At 44.9% G+C, this 22668-nt stretch overlaps 1 protein-coding gene across 1 annotated transcript in view; it reads right to left on the bottom strand.

The window, feature by feature from the left end:
• Positions 1-4531: 4531 nt before the first annotated feature.
• The window catches only part of RGSL1 (regulator of G protein signaling like 1), a 46918-nt gene continuing 28781 nt past the window's right edge, over positions 4532-22668 (bottom strand). The window contains exons 16-21 of the mRNA XM_063299887.1: positions 21230-21419; positions 20612-20750; positions 9734-9858; positions 8279-8391; positions 7890-7985; positions 4532-4599 (exon numbers count right to left, since the gene is read on the bottom strand). Of these exons, the coding sequence (XP_063155957.1) occupies positions 4532-4599; positions 7890-7985; positions 8279-8391; positions 9734-9858; positions 20612-20750; positions 21230-21419 (731 nt within the window). The remainder of the gene's footprint in view (positions 4600-7889; positions 7986-8278; positions 8392-9733; positions 9859-20611; positions 20751-21229; positions 21420-22668) is intronic.

The following is a 22668-nucleotide window of genomic DNA, read 5'->3' on the forward strand; positions in this document are numbered from 1 at the left end:
TGCAGAATTAGAAGAATCTGCTGCACCAGTGGTGGCTTGGCCAGTAGAATCATACTGTGAAGAGGTCTTCTCAGGACTGGAGCACCAGGCAAGGTCATCAGTAAAAACACAGGGGTGTGGAGCTTTCAGCACCATTTCAGGTGTGGTGTTCAACTGCAGGTGGACAGTCTCAAGGTTGGAATTCATGCCTCTGTCACCTTGATGGATAAGTAGCTTTGATAAATACTCTCTCCCCCCAGCACCTGGTTCTTTTATTCAGCTGGGTCAAGAAAGGTGGGGCTGATGTTGAATGTTATTTACACTACCCAGTTTTATCTCACTCAAATCATCAGATGGAGCTACATGAGCCTTTGTAGATGAGGGCATGCCTTGTGTCTAGGCCTATATAGCACCACCTGGAATGAACAGCTGGAATGAACCTAGTTTTTTTTTTTTTTTTAATAAGGCCAGGCTTGAAATGAAGAGATAACAGAATATTTTAGCTCTTCCAATCTTCTGTGAATTTCAATTTGCTCTTCATTTGGAAACAAACTAAATGAGCAGAAAGTACCTTCACTGCTGATAGCTGTGGTTTCTGAAATTAAGAAAAGTGACCAAAAGCATTAAGAGAGAGACTTTAGCAATTTGATATTCATATTCTAGAAATGAAACTGGTATACTTATTCTGGGTGATGTGCAACTTTTTAAATATAATCAGTGCTGAGTAATGTTCTCATGCAGCTTATAATGAAAAGATTATTTTTTTTCTTTATCACATGGTGAAGGACATAATACAACAGCCTTCAGTCAATTATCTAATTTTGCCTCCAAATATAACAATTTATTGGAGTTTATATAATATGTCAAAATGATAAATGTTTTTGTGTTCATAACCCTTTTCTGTTGTAATAAATATAAGTGGCAGTCAATTCCTACAGGTAAAGCTTCTAGTTTTGAGTCATTTTAGTAATGTATTAAAATGGCGATTAGGTTTTATCTAAATATAAAGCATACTCTATGTAAAGAGAAAATACAAAAAGAGAATAATTTAATATCTATGTTAACAGGAAGCGTGGATTGCAAGCACTGCTTGCTTGATGTGAAGATCTTCAACCTATCAACGGACACCAAGCCATGTTTGGTAAATGCAATGCAGGCTGCGGCTGCAGAGAAAGAAAACAAGCACATGTCATTATGCTCTTTAGCTGTTTGTCATAAAATCCCTTCACAAATGAAACAGAAACCTGCAGGAAAAACATTTCCTTGCTGTCTATCTACAGTATCTCAAATTTCTTGGTATATACAGGATCTGGGATTGTTTTTAAATGTGCAACAATGCAATATACACCTTCAGGACATTTACCCAGCATAGCAAACGGAACTTAGCTTCTTTCTAATATAGCTGATTCTACCCTTCCTTTCAGAACACAGAAAAGCAGCTGAGTGGGCTAGAGCCTGATATAGTGTTTTTCAACCTTGGCAACTTGAAGATGTGTGGACTTCAACTCCCCGAATTCCCTAGCCAGCATGCTGCCTGGGGAATACTGGGAGTTGAAGTCCACACCACTTCAAGTTGCCAAGGTTGAAAACACCAGATTAGAGGCTATTGGAAGTGTGGCTTGTGGCAGAGGGTACAATTCATTGCACTGTGAAACAGTCCCAGATTGACTGTTGCTCTTTAAGTCACCATAGAAGCTCTTAAGGGAATGAATGCATTTTTGTGGGGGGATGGGAGAGGGAAGGTATATGGCCTTGGACACCTGGGAGTAATGGTTGTAAAAGAGGGTACCATTGGCACTGGAAGGTTCTGTGATCCTCTGTAGTGATGCTGGTTTTTAGGTGAGTAGCTGTAATAATGAGATTCTTCATGACCATAAGCTGACCCTCTTTCTGTATGCAGATGGTACCAGTGTATGGATCTGTGGCTTCTCGATGTGACTTAGTGGATTAATTCATCCAGAAATAGTTATGCATCCAATAGTAGAGAATGTATTTATCTCAGGATTGAATGTTGGGTTCTTGGTGTTCTCTGAGCTTGGCTATTTTCCTGCAGAGATTTATCAGGCTAGCAGTCATCATCAGTGCACTGAAGGGTCTGCAGAAAAGCCACCAAGTTCAGAGAACACCAAGAACTCATTACTTACGCATATACCATTGTGTGATGGGGATGCTCCATGGAAAGAGATCACTACACCCCATAATTCTGGGACAGAGGTAAAGATGAGGTTTCTAAGTCGGTCATGCTGAAGCATTTTTTAATCCGACCAGGACAATATTCCTCCCCTGAACTCCCCTGGATTTATAGGTTATATGTTGAAAAACCTCTTTGGGAAAGACACATGTTTAGGGAAGATGGAATGTCATCTCAACAGACATGTCTAGGTCAATTCTAGGTCCTGTAAGAGACTTTCATATTTGAGGGGCTCCTGGACAAAATTTCTTCTGATGGCTCTCCTCTTTCAACTGTGGAATTTGCTAGCTTTTCCTGGTGGGAGCAATAAGCAACATCAATTCCCTGAGTACCCTCAGATGCTGCACCTAACTATCATTTTGACTTCTCACAGTTCCTTCCATTTAGCGTTTATGTAGGGAATTGTGGGGAATTAAAATGGCAATTGGAACTTAGAGCCCAGAACTACCAGTGTCTTTGGACCCTAGCCATTGGTTAATGATCACTGTAGATCAGACAACTCGTCTCTTCCCTTCTAAAATCATGGGCATCAACAGAACAAACAACAAAATGTGTATGACTGCATCATCATGCCAATGCTGGGACTTGTGTGCTTGAGATAGACTTTAGGATGCAAATACATACGGTAGCATGTGTAGGATAGCATTGCCATATGCGTGGTATTATTTGGTGTCATAGTGGTTTGCTGTGGATGCTGCTGCCTAACATTCCCACCAGTATATGCTGTCAGATGGAAGTTTGGATCCTTTGAATGACTATTGTCCTACTGCTGAAGAAGCCCCCAATTCTTTAGATTCAGAGCAGACTCAGGGTTTTTTTTTAAACCTGGAAGAAACAAAGAGAGCTTGACCCTGTGACATCTGATGGGATGAGGAGGTAAATAAAAAAAGATGGACTTAGATGTTAAGTTCACTGATAACGATCTGATAGGGGAGGTTTAATAAAGGAACAGTGTTTCGTGATTAAGAGAACTGCTTATTCCAGAAATGCTATCATCCCTTACAAGTACCTGTTTCATCTTCTGAACTGATACTGTATAAGCAGTGTTGTTTTACAAATAAAATCCGAAATAACTTGTTGTTATAATAAAATATAAACCCACCCACTTATCTTAATATACCTTGGGGAGGAGACCTATTTTAATTATACTACAGTGGCTCTCTAAATTCATAGTCATTCTTATTCCTGTATGCACACAAGACATATCCTCAATTCTGTCTTTTCCCTTTATCCTTTTCTTTTCTTGCTTGCTTCTGCTTTCTGATAGTTAATAGAAAGGATTAGAAAAAACGTCCCAGGAGAGAAAATACGCTTTTATCACCTAGCCCCCAAAGATCTTTCCAGGCCTGTCAAAGCCTTGTTAACTTGCTGTGGTGATAGTCAAGGACCTCAGTTTGCACATGTGGCAGCAGAAATTTATCATCCATTGGGAAAGTGTTGACACTGTGTTTCCAGAAGGGAAGATATTAAGCTTTTAAAACATTTTTTCCAGCGTCTAAAATGGATCCCCTGTGTTAGAAAACAAACAAACAAAAACAAATTTAACAATTTAAAGCTGAGCTATGTGATGCTATAGGAATGCTAGATTTACAATTGAATTAGGAATTAGCTGGCCAAGTGAAGTTCTTTGGGTAAATTGTAGGAATTAATAACAAAACACCCAACAAAACATAATTAAAACTATCATTATGCAAGGCAAAAAAAAAGCCCAGAGTAACTTTACAATCTGTACTTTTCACTCTGTTCTGCCATAAAGTTCTAGCTTTGCTACTTACAGAGGCACATCAGTAGTAGTGCATCCCCCAAGACCTTTTGCAGTCATGACCAAGCAGAGCGTTATTTCCTTACCCCACTACAGAGTTAAAATGCTATCCACTCATCCTTGCATTGGCAGAAAACAATACCAGCCCCAAATTTCCTGTTCTAGTGCTTTTGTGCAAATCCACTGACAGTGTGAGGCCCCTACTTCAGCTTTTAAAAAGTTACGTAAAGTGTCCTTCAAGTCAAGCTCAATTCCACTGTAGCTTTCTTGGCAAAACCACACCAAATCATTTATTTTGATTAAAGCTGCGTTGTTGTTCCCTCTGACATCTAATGCACAAGCTGAGTCCAGCTTCAGGTGCATCAAGACAGGAATGCAGTGTTCCTCTAGTATGCTTGTGCAAATCTGACGACCCACAACATAAGCAGCAACCCTCATTCCAACCTGTTCTTGACCTTTAAAAAGTTACATAAAGTCTCCTTTAAGTTGTCTTCTGTCTATGAATTTGGTGGAGAATTTCAAGAGAATGCTTTTTCATAATTCCACATTTCCCAAGGAATTTTAAAGTCTCAACTGGAAGCAACATATTTCAAAGTTATTTACCTTTTTTGCAAGAGAGAGGGACCAGATAACGATTTCCCAGGAACTGTTACACTTCCTAATGAAGCTGCCAAGGAAAAAGAGTTAAGTTAGATCTGAAGCCTCAACCTATCTGGAATAAAAATAATTTAAATCTCTCTCTCTCTCTCATCCACAACTAAGGAAGGTAAGTTCTAGACAATTGCCAAGTTCTTTGGGGTTAGATTGCTTCCACTTCAATCTCTGGTTGAGCCATTATACTGACTTATGTTCACCTAGGGTAAGAATTGAATTTGTTGATTGAATTTTGTTGGCCTTTTCTTTGCTTTAGTACCTTTTTTTCTTTTTTACATAAGACTTTATTGAAGTTTCAAAATACAGATAAAATGCAAAATATAGAAAAGATTGAGGAAAAGACTATAAGAAAAAAGACAAACTAAAAAGTGCAGAAGTCGATAGAAAGAAATAAAAGAATGACTTCTGACCTTCTCCAGCACAGATACAAATACATAATAAATAATACATTAATCTTTTACTCTAATTCAAACCATAATAAACATTATTTCTATAAGTTATAACAAGCCTAATCATCAAAAAAACCCAAAGTCAAAACTTCATTTTTTTTCAGATACAAGCAAAAAGTCCAAAAGTGGTTTCCACCTAGAAAAAAATCCAGCCAATTATTTTCTCTTATCAGTGCTGTCAGTTACACCATCTCTGCCAGTTCCATTAATTTCACAATCCATTCTTCCACTGTTGGAATTTGTGTATCTTTCCACCTATGCGCATACAGAAGTCTTGCTGCCATTGTAATATAAAAAACAAAGTCCCAATTTTTTTTCAAGTTGTTTATTCATCAAACCCAAAAGAAAAAGTTCCAGTTTCAATTGTACATTCATTTTAAGAATCTTTTGAATTATAATACGTATCTGCTCCCAATATTTCTTAGGTTTCTCACAAGTCCACCAAAAATAGTAAAAAGTACCTTCTCCTTGGGATTATTTCCAACATGCATTTGATACCCCTTTATACATCTTCCACAACTTATCAGGTGTTAAATACCAACAATTCTTTGCTTTAGTACCTCAGCCCCACATGTTAACAGTTTATGACCAGTCGATGTCTGATTAGCAGCTGAGAATTTGACAAGTGCTCTGAAAAATTCAAGCAGGCTTTGCTTAGTAGCTCTAGATTTCTTACATATAGGACTGAGATAGCTTTACATATCTCTGGATTTCCATCCTTGTTTGTCTGCTATGCTTCACTTGTCTACTACTGGTTATTTAGAGTGTTCTACAGATTGCTGTCTGGAGCACCAATTCATTTAGAGGCAGGATTTATTGAAGCCTGGAAATCTAGTTGTGTCTAAACAAGCTACCCAACCAGTTTCAGATTAAACTGGAAATACTAGAAATAGGTCCTGAAATAGGTAAGTCAAGAATGTTCATTGAATCTAGAAGGATTGGAAGCAAATTGGAGTTCCTCTAGCTGATTGCAGGGGTGTTAGCTATAGGGCTTCTCATAAAGATGAGCTACTTGTGCTCAGGTTTTGGAAAACATGGCAAGCCATACAAACATTTTTAATGAATGTTATGGTTTTAATGCTTCTAAGATTATATTGTTCTTTTTATGTACTCATGGTTTTATTCTTTACTAATGTATTCCTGGTACATTGCCTTGGTAGCTTTTGGCACAAAGCATAGAGGAAAATAATATTTAAAAAAAACTCTGCAGGGGACTTCGAGATGAAAGGAGGATCTTTAGGTACCTGTTGGAGGTCTCCAAACAAATTAGATTGGCCAGCTCATGACTGATCAAGTTACCTTACAACTTACATTTTTCTTGGGACTTCTGGGGGAGGTATGACACACTGAAGACATCTTTGCAAAAGTAGAGCTGATGACCATGGAAAAGGCCAAGGAACGGGTGAGTAGACTGATTCCTTGGAACCTCTCCAGATAAGAAGAGGATGGGATATCACCCACATGTGCTCCAGATAGCTGCTCCTCACAAGGAGACCTCAGGACAGCAGTTTTCCATGGGTTTGAGCACCAGGAGACAAAAGGATTAGCCATCTTGCTTGCAACCATGGCAGAGCCTTTTAAAGGACAGTAAGTTCGCAAACCTCACTTTCTAATCATTTTTGGAAATTGCCTATCAACCATTTTAAAGCTATTTGGGACCTTCAGAATGACAAGTCTGAAAAGTCTTCATTGGGTGAGTTTATCTTCAGCTCTGAACAAATGAAAAATTATAAGCTTAAGAACTTAAAGAATCTGAAATAAACAGCAAAAAACTAGATAAGATTTTGATCTTTATAAAGTTATAAATGAAGTAAGGGTCCAGATAAATATGGAATATTGAAACTTTTACAGTAAGACTTTGGAATTAATTATAAAGTACAAACAGCTTCTCGTGGGAAATAGATCTGTTTTGGTTTTTGGAAGACATAACAGAGATAAGCAATTTCATGATTTAAAAACTGGACATGAGAAGGGACTAAAGATTTTAGACAGAGGAAAAAAATGCAAGCCTATAAAATGCAAAATATAACAATTAAAATACTGAAGGAGACTTTTGAAGAGTGAAGTCAGAAATTAGTAGCCATGGTATCAACAATGATGTCTGCTTCTATGGATAGACTGTGAGCAAAAGATTTTATTGAAGAAATGACAGAACAAATTTTATCTGACAAGATAGAGATGGTATTGAAAGTAGATTTACAACTGACAGGTCAAGAGAATAACTTGGAAAAGGATGTTTCACTGGATCTACAAAAGAAACTCCTGATACTTTAAAATTTAAAAGGGAAATACAAATGACAAATAAAGAGAGTGACCTGGACAATTTTTTTCCTATTGGGTTTACAAAAGAGGCTTGTTAAAACCTTGAAGAATTTTGTGCAATGGGACAAAGAAGAAATGAAGAGAAATCAAATCCTGCGACAGTATTTGAATGAACTAAAAATTAAGACCATTAGAAGTAAAGGAAAGGAACATAAAGTTGGTTTATTTGATCAAGGTTAAAACAAGATATATTGTTACTCCTGGCCACCCTGTTTGGACTTTCTACTGACCCCAGGACTGAAAAGATGATGCTTTATGGATTTGCATATAGATAAGGGATGGGATATGGGATAAAGAGATACTTAATTGTAACCTTAGAAGGGGTGAAGAGTCACTATATTTGTTTATACTTGTGATGAGGGTTGGAAGTCACTTCTTTATATATTTCTTTTGTCTTCCTTTATTATATTCTTTCTTTCTTTTTTCTTTTTCCTTGCACTTTTTATCCTTTCTCTTCTCTTTAAGTTTAGTTTGTATTAGATTTTACTATTATAATTAAAATTCTTAATGCAATTATATAAAAAAACCTTACATTTTTCTCCAAGTGTTTCCTCTACTTCTTCCCTTGGTTGAGGCAGCAGGAGCTGGATTCCTCTGAGCAAAGTAAACCTGATGATTGGATGATCTTCTATATAAATTTATCAAAAAGAGAAGGCAAAGTATAACATGGGAATTATCTCCTGATCCCCCAAGTAAAACATCATTGTTAAAAATTGTTCTAATATGCACACTATTACAGTACTGTAATTAAAGTTGCTGAGGTTGAGAAACACTGATTTAACATACTATTAAAGGTTAAAAGTTGCTATTTAGTGCTGTGATATACAAACATGCTGATCAAACCAACATGCTGATCAAATGCATATTTCATAACATGCAGCAGATACAAAAGAAAACATGGAAGCTGCAAGTTCTGCTTACCTCCACTGAAACCACTGTACTTCCGAGTTGGCTTTGGTGGTGGTGGTAAAAAGTCTTCTGGTTTTTCTTGTTTATGTTTTCTGAAACATTTCATTACTTTCCAAAAACAGTATCTGCAAGGAAAAATGTTGATACTCCTGACAGCTTTTGTTGATATAATGCATGTTTGGCAAAGCAAATGAGTTGCTCTCTAAGAAAGGTACAAATAACAAAGCAGGCAAACAAGCTAAGAGGCTTCCTGAGCCTCTGGTGGCCTGTCATACACAGATACAGACTGGGTTTGGCTTGGTGAGCTACAACTTGTATAGACCAGATCTAGAACGAGGGAACCCAAAGGACAGTAGACAAGGTTCATGGAGTCACAAATTGTGAGCATGCAATTCTTCTTAGAAAATGTGTGGTGAAGTGGGATCTCTTTTATTTCATTTTGAAATCCCCCCAGCTGCTGACTGTAACTGGTGAATAAAGAATCAGTTCTCCCACCATCCCACCCTGCCTTGGTAGCCTGGGCTCAGCTGCCAAGATGGGGAAGGGTGGCAAGAGAAGTGGGATACCCAGGGAAGCAGGATAACTTCTATTGCTTTACTAGGTAGACTCTAGTACCCCATGGATGAGTTGCAGCTCAGTGCCCAACCTGCTGGGTGGGTGGGGACTGTTTGGTAAGGCAGAAAAGCCTCTCCTGTTTTACTGGTCAACCTCCACCAATACCACAGATCAAGGGCCATAGAAGGAAGAAGGAATGGCCTTGAAGGACAGAAGAAAGAGCCACCACCAAGGCAATGGTCAGATAAGAAGGGCTTCAGCCTGAGCCAAGAGCATAACTTGAGAAAGCATCCCAGACAAGCCCTTCCTTAGTTCATAGGAAGAAAAGGTGGGGGGTGGGGGAGAGCACATTTAGGCTTGCAAGATTCTGTTACTATAGCTGTTGCAATAAAAGTAGTCCTGATCTATATGGCATTGGTTTCTTAACCTGGTCTACCTTGCTGGGCTGACACTTGGTACCAGATCTTGACAGATGACTAGGGTCTACCAATCACAGCAGTATAGCCATTAGTGGAGAGTTTCCCTGTATTAGTGAGACTGAGAAAAGAGAGGACAATAACACCAAGAAGTTTAACTAGTAGCTTTACTTAACATGCCCTGCATACTTTAAATCAGGATATTATTGCTGGGTGGCAAACCAGAATGTAGGTTTTAGATGCAGGATATGGATTGATAGTGTTAGTTTAGTTGATTGATTTCAAATCATCAAAGCATAACACAATATCAACATGGATTGGCAGTGAGAACAGCAAATTTTATTCTTGTATAGATTTCTGATGACTTGTGGATGGGTGCAGAGCACTTCAATTCTGTAGTGGGAAAAGGGCCCATAAGAGGTGCCCAAACACACATACACATGATGGAAATGCTTACCTATACAGCTAATATAATCCAAGTGATAAAAACACTTACTTCCTCCAAAAGTATAATAGAAGTGGGAAGATGGAGATTATAGCACCATGATAAAGACTCCTGTTCAGCACTCCTTCAGAAATCATATTCCGAATTTGAATATACTGTGCATCTGTGAGATTGACCTGGTCATAGAAGAGATCATAATAAAATAAATGTAAATAGAATCTATTTTCAAATAAAATATCACAAAATGGATAATTATGTCAAACCCATCATCAGACAGTGTCATGAGTGCCGTTGAGCTAAAGTCATCAGCGCAATGGCACACATGACAATGACAAGGAAATAGGTGAAGGGGTACAAGTTAAGTAGCCATCAACCTACAACGACTAACGGCCAACAAACAATAGCCAAATGAATCACGGAGCCACCCAAACCATCAGCGGCAATACAACGGGGATCGCCCAGCTGAAAGCAATCAGCAGAAGAATGGAAACCTGATGATGGGCGATCCCGGAAACCCTCACCCACCGGCAGGGCAACGCATGGGACAAAGGGGGGTGACGTGACCGTGAGCGAGGGGGCGCTGACCGGCGCGGGGTATTTAAACCCCGCACCGGCGCGCTCCTGTCACTCTCAGCTTTTTTCTACCAACGCTGTACCTGCCCTGTAATAAACCAGAGCCTGATTCGCAAACCAGTGTCTGAATGTTATTCAGGGGGAGGCAGCGCATGACATAAAGCTGAGAGTCATAAACTCAGCCTCGCCGAGCCCCACCGGACGACAACGAGCCGCGGGAGGAGTAGACGGCGAGAAGACCAGCAAGATGAGGCCGGAACGGCGCGGGCAAGGAGGGCGAGCCGCGCGGCAAGAGACAGAGGAGGACCGACCAAGGCCAGAGGCGCCGCGGACTCCCGGAGCCATGGACGCCCACCCCACCCGACCCGAGCCTCAGCTCCAACCCCAAGGGGAGATGGCGACGGAGGCAACCCGACCGCGGGAGGGAGCAGCACGACTTCCGAAACCAGCGGAGGGCCCCGCGCTCCACATCGCACCCCAGCAACGGGCGTGGAGCGACAGCCCCACGGCGCTCAACACGGAGGAGGACGACGGAGACACCCATCAGACGGCGGAGGAAGCAGACCCGCGGCAGAGGGACGATGAACCCCGCCGGCAACCCACCCCCGAGGACGCGCCAACGGAACCGGCCCCAGCGGCGGCGCGGGCTGTGGACGAGGAGGCACGAGCTGAACTCGCGGCCATGCGGGCTCAGCTGACGGAACTCCGGACCATGCTCCAGGCGCTTATGCCCCCCGCGCCACCCAACGACGTCCCCGCACAAGCCCACACCCCGAGCGAAGCATCGAACCCACACGGGCCAGCGGAGGGCCAGCAGACGGCACAGGCGGCCGACACCACACCCCGAGAAGCGAGAGGCGGGGCCGCACAAAACGCCCGGGCCCCAAAGGACTTCCCCATCTTCTTCGATGGGACCCCCACAAAACTCTCGTTTTTTGTAACCAACGCTAGGGAGTTCATGGGGAGGCACGGACACTCCTATGACTCCGAGGCCGACAAGATCGCCGCCGTGGCGATCAAACTCCAAGACAGGGCGGCGGACTGGTACGTCCAACTGTACGAGTCCAGCTCCCCCGCCCTCGCCACCTTCCCTGCTTTCATCAAAGAGATGAAAAACTACTTCGAAGACCCCCTAGCCAAAGTACGGGCGAAAAGCGCACTCCAAAGACTTAAACAGGGCACCCGCACGGTCCCTGACTACGCCCTGGAGTTCAAAGCCCTTGCGGGGAAAGTCAGCGACTGGTCCGAGACCACCCTGCTGGAAATCTTCAAAAGGGGGCTCAACCGCGACGTTCTCCAATGGGCCCTCTACCGCGACGACCCAGAAACGTTACACGGGTGGATCCACCTCGCGGGGAAAGCCGAACACGCGCACCGCACCTTCCTCATGACCACCACGGAAGACACAAACGATGCCGGGAAAAAGGTACCCGCACCACACGGGGGGATGGCCGGCCCCATATACCCAAAAAAGAAGTTCAACCGGGAGCCCTGCGGGAGGTGTGGCAAATTAGGGCACAAGACGGCGGATTGCTTCGCCAACCGACCGCCGACCAGCGCGCCCAAGCCCACCCCGAAAATTAGCCCCAAACCACCCAACCCGGGGCCGCCGCCTCACCGCCGAATGACCGTGGCCACAGCGACACCGAAAGAGGGCTGGGACGCTTACTGGGGGGAAGAGGACAATACCGACCCCGACCAGCCGGCGGGAAATGCTCCCCGCCTGCTCTGAGACGCGTGGCGAGGCAGGCGGTGGGACAGCAACGCGGACCACCTCAACGAAACGACAAAAGCTCCGTAATATTGGCAGCAATTCAACTCTCTACCGGCAACGGAGCCACCACGGCCGCAGCACTAGTGGACTCGGGGTGCTCAAAAAACCTCATCCACCCCGACCTAGTCGCCAAACTCGACCTCCGCTGCTTCCCCCTCCCCACGCCGCTGGCATTCCACCAGCTGGACGGCTCTACAGCGGGAGGAAAACCAGCCACGCTACAAACCGAGCCGGTCACCCTGCAAATGGGCACTCACACCGAGCGCACATCGTTCGTAGTCACGCACATCGGACGGCCCATTGCAGTCCTGGGGATGCCATGGCTCGCGAAAAACAACCCGCGGATCAACTGGGCGACCCGCACCTTCACATTCGGCGACGGCGAGTATCGAGCACCAGTACCAGCTGGCAAAAGCAACCCCACGGTAGGACGAGCAGAGGCGACCACACAAGACAACGCCGCTACCACAACAGACCTACCAGAACAATACGCCGACTTCTCCGAGGTCTTCGGAGAGGCAGAGGCGGACCAACTACCCCCCCACCGCAAGACGGATTGCCGGATCGACCTACTGCCCGACGTCCCCTTACCTAGACCAAAGATCTATTCGATGACCCCGAAGGAGATGGCAACCCTCCGGGAGTTCATCGATAAAAACCTAGACAGGGGATTCATAGAGCCAGCATGCTCACCGGTCGGAGCCCCCGTCTTATTCCGGGAGAAGAAAGACGGGACCCTACGGCTCTGCACCGACTACCGGGGCCTAAACGCGGCTTCCCTGTCCAACAAATACCCCTTACCCCTGGTGAAGGACATGCTCGCCCACCTGTCCACGGGCAAAGTCTTTTCCAAATTGGACCTTCGCGAGGCGTACTATCGCATCCGAATCAGGGAGGGGGACGAATGGAAGACGGCGTTTAACTGCCCCCTAGGCGCTTTCCAGTACAAGGTACTGCCCTTCGGACTCGCGGGGGCCCCTGGGGTGTTCATGCAGCTCATCAATGAGGTACTGCATGAACATCTGTTTAAAGGGGTCCTGGTCTACATCGACGACGTCCTTATTTACACAAAAACACACGAGGAACACGTAAACTTAGTCAGGCAAGTCCTCGACAAGCTCAGAAGGGCGCAGCTCTATGCGAAGCCTACAAAGTGCGAGTTTCACAAAGAGCGCTTAGACTATTTGGGGTATCGAATCTCCGGGGACGGCATCGAAATGGACCCCGCAAAAGTCGAAGCGGTGCTAAACTGGGAGCGGCCCCGCAACAGACGGCAACTACAGAGCTTCCTGGGATTCGCGAATTTCTACAGGTCATTCGCCCGGGGGTTCGCTGAGATAGCCCTCCCCTTAACGGACCTCCTCAAAACCAAAGGGGTGGGGGACACCCGACGCGCCAAGAACCCAGGCACAGTGCTGAATTGGACTCCCGCGTGCCAGACCGCATTCGACAAGCTGAAAGCGCTGTTCACTACGGAGCCAATCCTCGCGCACCCGGACCCAGAACGGCCGTTCGTGGTCCAAGCCGACGCCTCAGACTTCTCCCTGGGAGCCATCCTGCTACAGAAAGACTCCACGGGGCTCCTGAAACCATGCGCCTACCTGTCAAGGAAGTTCTCCGAGACAGAGAGGCGATGGCACGTCTGGGAAAAAGAAGCCTTCGCGGTGAAATCGGCACTAGAGACATGGCGACACCTACTCGAGGGAGCCACCCAACCATTCGAGGTCTGGACGGACCACCGGAACCTCGAGGCCCTACGAACGCCTAGACGCCTTAGCCCAAAACAGGTCCGATGGGCCCAATTCTTCAGCCGCTTTGATTTCCAGCTGAAGTTCATGCCGGGCAAGAAGAACTTCCTGGCCGACGCCCTCTCCCGACTGCCCCAAGACGAAGAGCCCGCCCCAGACACCATTGGGACGGTCCTATCCGCCTCGCAACTGGGGATGGCCGTGACCACCCGAAGCGGCGCACGGAGGCAGCTCGACGCTACGGCGCAGCCGACGGCGGGACAACCGGCGACGGAAAGAAGCCAACCGCAACTACCAGGGGGAATGCGCACGGACCTCGCCGCCGCCCTCAAAACCGACCCCTGGTTCCTGGCGAACCCCGACAAGGTAACGATGGCGCAAGACCTGGCATGGGGGGAAGGCAGAATCTACGTCCCGGACTCGCAACGCCAGGCGATCTTGCATAGGTCACACGACGCCAAGCAAGCGGGACACTTTGGGTTCCTCAAGACCCTACACCTAACACGGCGCCAATTCTGGTGGCCCGCGCTCAGGCGAGACGTAAAAACCTACGTGGCGTCCTGCCCAACGTGCGCTAGGGCCAAACGGGCACCAGGCAAACCCGCGGGGCTATTGCAACGGGTGGCAGAACCCTCCCGCCCATGGGAGGAAATCTCTATGGATTTTATAGTGGACCTCCCACCCAGCCAGAAGAAAACGGCCATTTGGGTGGTGAAGGACTACTTCTCAAAGCAGGCCCACTTCATCCCCTGCACGTCGGTCCCATCCTCACAACAGCTAGCCAAACTCTTCCTCATCCACGTGTACAGGCTACACGGATGTCCCGCACGTGTGGTGACCGACAGGGGCACACAGTTCACCTCCAAATTCTGGCGGGCCTTCCTGAAGCTGACTGGGACCCAACAGGCCCTATCTACGGCTTGGCATCCTCAGACGGACGGAGCCACTGAGGTTCTTAATGCCACCTTAGAGCAATTTATACGATCATATACGAACTACCACCAAGATGACTGGGCTGAACTGCTCCCGTTCGCCGAAGTCGCATACAACAACGCCGTCCACACGAGCACGGGGAAAACTCCGTTCGAAGTAGTCTCGGGGCGCGACTTCGTCCCCATACCGGAGCTACCTCAACCCCCGGAACCCCAGGTGGACGCCAGCGACTGGGGACGGAAGATCGCGGAAGCATGGCCAGTAATCACGGCGGCGCTGAAGGAGGCACAGGCTGCTTACAAAGAGCAGGCCGACAAGCACCGGCGCCAACAACCGACGTTCCAGGCGGGGGATATGGCCTATCTATCCACCAAGTTCCTAAAGTCAACCCAACCCTCGAAAAAACTGGGGCCTAAGTACATCGGGCCGTTCCGAGTCACGCAAATAGTGAACCCGGTAGCAATACGCCTGGACCTGCCACACAACCTCCGGAGGCTCCACCCGGTGTTCCACACCAGCCTCCTAAAACCGGCAACCACCTCCCGATGGCACCCAAGCACGCCACAGCCCGCACCGCTAATGATCGACGGGCAACACCACTTCGAGATAAGGGACATCCTCGACTCCCGCAAGCAACGAGGAACTCTACACTATCTGGTCAGGTGGAAACACTTCCCCCACCCGGAATGGGTGGCGGCGCACAACGTTAACGCGCCTGACCTGACCAGAGCATTTCACCGGGCATACCCCGACAAACCGCAACCAAGGTCAGCAAAACCAAACCCCCCCCGCAGGCCCCCCCCGCCACCCGTGCCCCAAGGGAAAGGGCCCCCCCCAAGCCCGCGACTTGGGTGGACCTTCCCCCCCCCGGGACTCACTCCCCCCGCCCCGGGCCCACGGGGTGGTGACAAACGATCGCCAGCACCCTCCCCCCGCCCCCCGGCCGCGGGGGAGTGGCAAGCAAGTCAACAGGGCAACCTGGGGGCAACGCCCAGGAGACACAACAAAGGCGACGCACTCTAAATAAGAAAAGAAGGGCCCTACCTGGAGCTGAGAAGCACCCGACCAGCCACGCCTCTCGCCTCGCCGAATTGAGCCAAACAAACAGGGTGTGGTTGGAGCATGCGCACGCCAGGTCAAAACCCGAGCATGCGCACCATGGACACACCCTGGGAAGGCACGTGGTAGAGGGAGGAGCAAAGGGAGGGGCGACAACTACTCCGGCGGGAACTTTGAAAAAAAAAAAAAAAAATGTGGCGTTTTGACAGCTCCACGGGGAAAACCCAGAAACCCGGGGGAGAACACTATTCGAAAAGGGGGCAGTATGTCATGAGTGCCGTTGAGCTAAAGTCATCAGCGCAATGGCACACATGACAATGACAAGGAAATAGGTGAAGGGGTACAAGTTAAGTAGCCATCAACCTACAACGACTAACGGCCAACAAACAATAGCCAAATGAATCACGGAGCCACCCAAACCATCAGCGGCAATACAACGGGGATCGCCCAGCTGAAAGCAATCAGCAGAAGAATGGAAACCTGATGATGGGCGATCCCGGAAACCCTCACCCACCGGCAGGGCAACGCATGGGACAAAGGGGGGTGACGTGACCGTGAGCGAGGGGGCGCTGACCGGCGCGGGGTATTTAAACCCCGCACCGGCGCGCTCCTGTCACTCTCAGCTTTTTTCTACCAACGCTGTACCTGCCCTGTAATAAACCAGAGCCTGATTCGCAAACCAGTGTCTGAATGTTATTCAGGGGGAGGCAGCGCATGACAGACAGAAACAGAAAAAAATGATGTGGCTGGTCCCCAGCCTGAGATTCTGCCTTCCAACCAACATTGGAAGGCAAAGTTAACTCTGAAGAAGTGCTTAGAGTTGACATTTTGCCTAGAATATGGACCTCCTTCACAAAATGCCTTGCAGGTGTGCATGAATATAATCTTTTAGGCACATTCTTGCCCTGTGTATGTTTAACCATCTCTTTGTCAAGACCACTTTAGCATTCAGTGGAACCTAATTCTAAAAGGCTAATTTCCCAGGAAAAATCTCTAGTTATGAGGCTATAGTTTAGCTGCCCAAGATCCAACCAAGACTCTGTGTCAAGGAACCGCTGATAAGAGGATTATCAGCAGTTGTAAATCTATTCAGGAGGTGGTTCGTTAATGCAGCCTCTCATCTGGTTCTCAGGGTTCCTTCCTTGAGCTGTTTCTCTGTTATCTGGAAAATTTTTGTCTCTGACCTCCTGAAGGGTTTCTTGGCATGACAGAAACCTGATTCATACTGAAGCAGCAGCAGCAGCAGCTTGATCAATATGCTCTTTGGGGAGAAAGAAATGGCTTATTGTGTTGAGGGGTTCTTTGGGGAAATGGTACAGACCAGCAACAGACAGACAATTTTTATCTTCCCTGTGTTTCCCCAGGGAGGCTTTTATTAAACCAATTAACAAACTGACTTGTTTTTTTACTTCTACTTTACCACTTATTACTAAGCCTATACCTATACAAACATCTATGTCTATGCCTATGTGTATATCTTATTCCTAAACAGTCTATTCTTCTTTGTTGTTTGAACATACACCAAAGTCTTTAGCCACCATTTAGCCACCTTCAGATTGGCTTCTGTTGCTGTCAGCTGCTGTTCTAAACAGCTGCTGAAGCATTGGCTTGGCAGGCTTCAGTCTGTGCTGGGGTAAGAAAAGGAAGGTGCTTTACAGCAGCTGGCTGTAGCTTCTCAGCATTGCTGCTGGAGTTGGAGTGGTGAAGCTGCTGGGCTCTGCTTCTCCTTTTAACTTGTCTGCTGCTGGTTTGGTGAAGTCCAAGCCTGCTCCTTCTTTACCATCACGCTGTCTGTTGAGCTCATGGCTGCCTTACTCCCTCAGGTGCAAATTCCTCCTTTCTGCTTTCCCACACCACACAAATCTTCCTCCAAGCTCACCCATATTCTGGTGCTCTCAGCATTTTCCTTTTAGGGTTTCCTTTGAAAGCAGGTGTGGTGCAATTTTATTTATGTTCTATCCTGCCTTTATTATTTTTATAAATAATTCAAGGTGGGGAACATACCTAATACTCCTTCCCCCTCCTATTTCCCCCACAACAGCCACCCTGTGAGGTGAGTTGGGCTAAGAGGGACGGACTGGCCCAAGGTCTCCCAACAGGCTTTCATGCCTCAGGGGGGACTAGAACTCCCAGTCTCCTGATTTCTAGCCCAGCACCTCAATCACTAGACCAAACTGGCTCTCTCAATGCTCTTCAGGCTGCCTTAAAGTCACAGCGGAGAAAACAGGAAGGAAGAGCTCATGCTGGCCACTGCAAGGCTTTCCTTCCACATTCTTTCCATTTTTACTACTTTTTGAATATACCTTTTATTAAGAAAAAAAGTTATACAGGTTAAAAACTACAAAAATGTAAAAAAAGAGTTAGAACAAAGAAAAAGATATGAAAAGATAAAAGAAAAAAGAAAAAGTGAGAAATAGTAAAAGTCAAGAAAAGAAAAAAAAAAAGAACTCTCTCTAAAAGAAGCGACTTCCAATCTTCTTTGTCATGATTGTTGACATTTCTGCCCTCTGAAATTACATATTTTGGTTTACATCTTCCCATAAACAACCCTTTTTAATCAGTAAATCCCAAGATCATCAATTCATTTTTGTTCACTTTCAGCAAAAAGTCCATAAAGGGTTTGTAAAAGTAGTTTATGTTCCTTCCCTAATCAGACAAGTCAATTTAGCCATTTCAGCAAGTTCTACCATCTTCACAGTCCACTCCTCCATTGTGGGCATTTCTGCATTTTTCCATCTTTATGCATATAGTAGCCTCACTGCAGTTACCATATATACAACCAATCGTCCACGAATTTTTCCTAGTTGACCATCCATAAGTCCTAGTAGGAAAAAATCTCTGGTTTCAACTGAAAATTAAGTTTTAAAATTTTCTGCATCATCGTATATATTTGTATATACAATTTATATTTTTTTCCCTTTTTCACAAGTCCACCATGCATGGTAAAATGTCCCGTCATGCTTTTCACATTTCCAGCAACAGTTAGAAGTACCTTTATATATCTTAGATAGTCTCTCTGGTGACATATACCACTGGTACATCATTTTATAAAAATTCTTTCTTAAATTATATGACGATGTGAATTTCAGTTCTTTTAACCACATTCTTTCCCATTGATTCATGTGTCTATTATAACCAAAATTCTTAGCACATTTTATCATGCACTCTTTAACTTGTTCTTCTGTTTCAAATCTCAAAAAAAGTTTATACATTTTAGCAACTTTGTCCATATTGAACCTCTCCCTTAATTGTACCTATGACAACGATGAAAAGTAAATTCTTCTGCAGTCAGTTCTCTTGATTTCATCCTGAGTTCTCCATTTTCCTGTACTAGCAAGTCTTTATATGTTAACCATTCTTTGCCCATGGTTTCTTTTCTATAAAATGCCAACAAAAGTATTTTTGGGCATAGCCTAGGTCTATATCTGTCCATATTCATAATATGGCATTCCTGATGTAATGTTTTTTAAAATCTACATTTACTTTAACCTTATCATACCATAAAAAGCCATGCCACCCAAATCTCAGACCACGTCCTTCTAATTCTAAGAGTTTCTTATTTCTTAGCAACAGCCATCCCTTCAACCAAACCAAACCAAACAGCAGGTAGCAAAATACAATTTAAAATCAGGCAATCCCAGTCCACCTCTCTCCTCTGCATCTTGGAGAAACTTATATTAACCCTTGGTCTTTTCCCCTGCCATATGAATCGGTGTATATCTTTTTGCCATTGTTTGAAGGGTATATCATTTCTCAAAACAGGCACTGCCTGGAATAAAAATGACATTCCTTTCCCCCTTTTTATGAGGGTCACAGTACCCATTCAGTCCCTTGTCTTGACCTCCTCTTCCTTTTCGATGGTGCAACAAGGTTCCTGTGGTTTAATGTCTCTTCTATACCTAGATAGGTAATCAGCAAGCAAGTTTTGCTTTCCAGCTTTGTGGTGGATTGAAACTTTCTGTGGTTGTAGGGCTAAATACTATCTGGTAATCCTGGGAGTACTGTCCTTCGTTTTCTGCATCCACATAAGTGGTAGATGATCAGTAATTACCTTGAATTCTCAGCCCCCCCCATAAACTTTAAGTGCTTCAATTGCCTTTTCCTTTTCTACTTTGAAACCAGGTGGTGCAAAGCTCTTCAGACTGCCTTAAAGTCCCAGGGGAGAAAACAAAGGAAAGGAATAATTCATTCTGGCCTTGGCAAGGCTTTCTTTCCACCCTGTGAAATCACATCACTAAAATTGCTCAGGGGCAGGTCTGATAATGTAGGAGAAGCTGAAAACCAGTAGTCTGTACAGTCCTGAACATACAAACCATCAAGAGTGCTGGGTCAGATTTGTAGGAGAGAAGGGGCAGCACAAAGAATGGAATAATTGGCAAGGTTTGCAATACTCAAAAAGATGAATGGCAAAAAAGAATAATTAATTTGCAGTTTTTTTAAAAAAATACTTATTTTTGTTGAACTCTCTCTCAATGTCTGTAGGAAGGTTATCAACACAGACCAAAGTAGTGACTTCCTTTCTGAGCAAAGGGAGTTGAATTGTTCCTTTGAACATAGGTCTTTAAGCATACAAATTTGGTGATAGTGTAGGATGCACAAGTTGAGCTTTACTATGGAATCTATAAATCACCAGTGTCTTTGCCCAGCTATGCAATGATATCTGCCAGGTATAAACAATGCCTGCCTGGGTCTATCACTGGAAGCTGGAGCCTAATCTGTCCAACTGTCCACTTCAGTGCCTACTGTGTGCCATTAAGCTGAAAACACATCATCTTTTCTTTATGTTCCTGCAGAGTGCAACTAATCCCACCACCTTCAAAAAGTTGTTTCCAGACCTCTTACCCTCAGTCTAGGTGGGATATCTGAATTCAGAAATAGTTTGTTGATGGTGGCCACTTTGCTCTTCAGGAAGGCAATATCCCTCTCTGTATAGAACCCAAGAGAAGCCAGCGTGACCACAGTGTCAGACAGATGAAGAAACCTGTGGTGGTAATAAACAGAAAATGGAGAGACAGGTGGGATGGACAATATAAAAGGCCACCCTTGATGTAGCAGAAATTGGAGGGAAGACCACATCACAAGTGATATCATCTGGTCTTGGATTGGCAGTGCAGCAAATAACAGGCCATATCTGGAGTTAAGCGGATACTTCTTCCTGTGGCCCATTCCTGTGCTAAAAGCTGTAACATTAATTCAGCACCAGTCTGATATGTTTCTGTGGCTGCCCCAGATTGCCACTGTAAACTAGGAGGGTGATGCCTCCCACTGTTTAAGAACATATTGGCCAGTTATCCAATCCAAACATGATATATCGAATATTCATATATAGCCTTACAACATGATGCTGGATGAGTGTGAGTGAAGAGTCACACTAGATACAATGGATGGGCATAAATATTATTGATCACAGAATACAAGAAGCATGGATGGTATAGCAAGAGATAGCACAGGCTGACTTACCTCTCCATTTCTAGATAAAAGTAGAGATCATTCACCAAGAAGTTGACTGAGATGATGCGGCCACCAGGTATCTTACGCTTCACCTGATGCCCTTCACTGTCTTCTGATGGTCCAGAAAATGTGCCATAACGCCCACTACCTGCACTCATACTTGTATGCCTTGTTTGAGTACCAATTGGGCTTTGCATATCTGGACAGAAAAAGAAGGAGCATCTACCACAAAAATCCATCCATGATGAGCGGTATAAAAATAATTAAATAATCCACTTCAATAATTTTCAGGACAAGCACTGTGCTTTCATTCCCTAGTGTAGGACAGCTGAAGTTGCACAAAAATGCCTTGGAGCAATCAGTCCACAATGCACTTCAACTAATCAGGTTAATCCCATTAATATCCCATCCCCTTTAGTCCATGCCTTGAAGATTAAGAGTTCTCTGATAAAAAGTGTTTTGGCTGGAGAATTGTTGCAGGAGCAGATATTGTTGGGCTGGAAGCTTCCAGTGATTTATTCCCATCAGAATGGAGAATGTGGGCAACCACAGAGGCCACAACAGGACTATCAGGACGAACCTCTCATTTTAGAAGGTTGGCTTTCCTGATTTAGTGGACTTAAAAAAATTGAGTTTTTAGGAGTTCTAGCTGGATCAAAGTACTTTGCTTGCTAGGGAAAGCTTGTCTAGGGAACTAGATGAATCTTCTATTTGGAGAGGCATTTGAAGATTGGACCTTGCTTAGGTGCTGCCAGTGATCTCTTTATTCAGTGGACATCAGTGCTCATGGTCCAGGGGGCAAATTATGAAAGCAATGTTGTGCCGGTGCAATACAAGCTACTCCCTTTTTTATGTGCATCATGATGTTGCACACATGTATGAAAGGAGTGGAGCTTGCAGATGCCTCCACATACTACTCTGCAGTTGTAAAATGCCCTCCATGAGACTCTAGACAATTTGACTATTTTTTTGAAAATAAAGCTGCCCCATGTGCTATGAGTCTGATATAAATATTATAATTATCTGGATTGGATTCTATATGTGAAGGACACATGACTTTGGAACAAGCTGGGTATCTAACTTGAATACCTAGGTGTTCATCTCTTTTTACTTCGATTACTATCTCTTTATTCAGTGGACATCAGTGGTCATGGCATTCTAGAAAGTAGACTAAGCAAATTAGAAGAAAAAAACACCTGGATCTTTGCTCCGAAGTGCTTAGCATTTAAATTTTAACTTTATAACCACTCTTTTTTCTTCGATCAGGTTGTCAGAAAGGGAAGAAAAGGGGAGGAAAGGATCAAAAGGGAGCCCTTTGCTTCAGGAGAGGAGCAAGATTTAAGGGATTAGGTTTAAGGCTGCATTTTCAGATAAGGTCTGAGTGTCAAAACAGCCATATATACTGTATGTGTGCCCTTGGAAAAAGAGTACTCCTGGCATAGCACTAT

Source organism: Candoia aspera, chromosome 3 (assembly GCF_035149785.1).
Source record: "Candoia aspera isolate rCanAsp1 chromosome 3, rCanAsp1.hap2, whole genome shotgun sequence".
Taxonomy (NCBI): Eukaryota; Metazoa; Chordata; class Lepidosauria; order Squamata; family Boidae; genus Candoia; species Candoia aspera.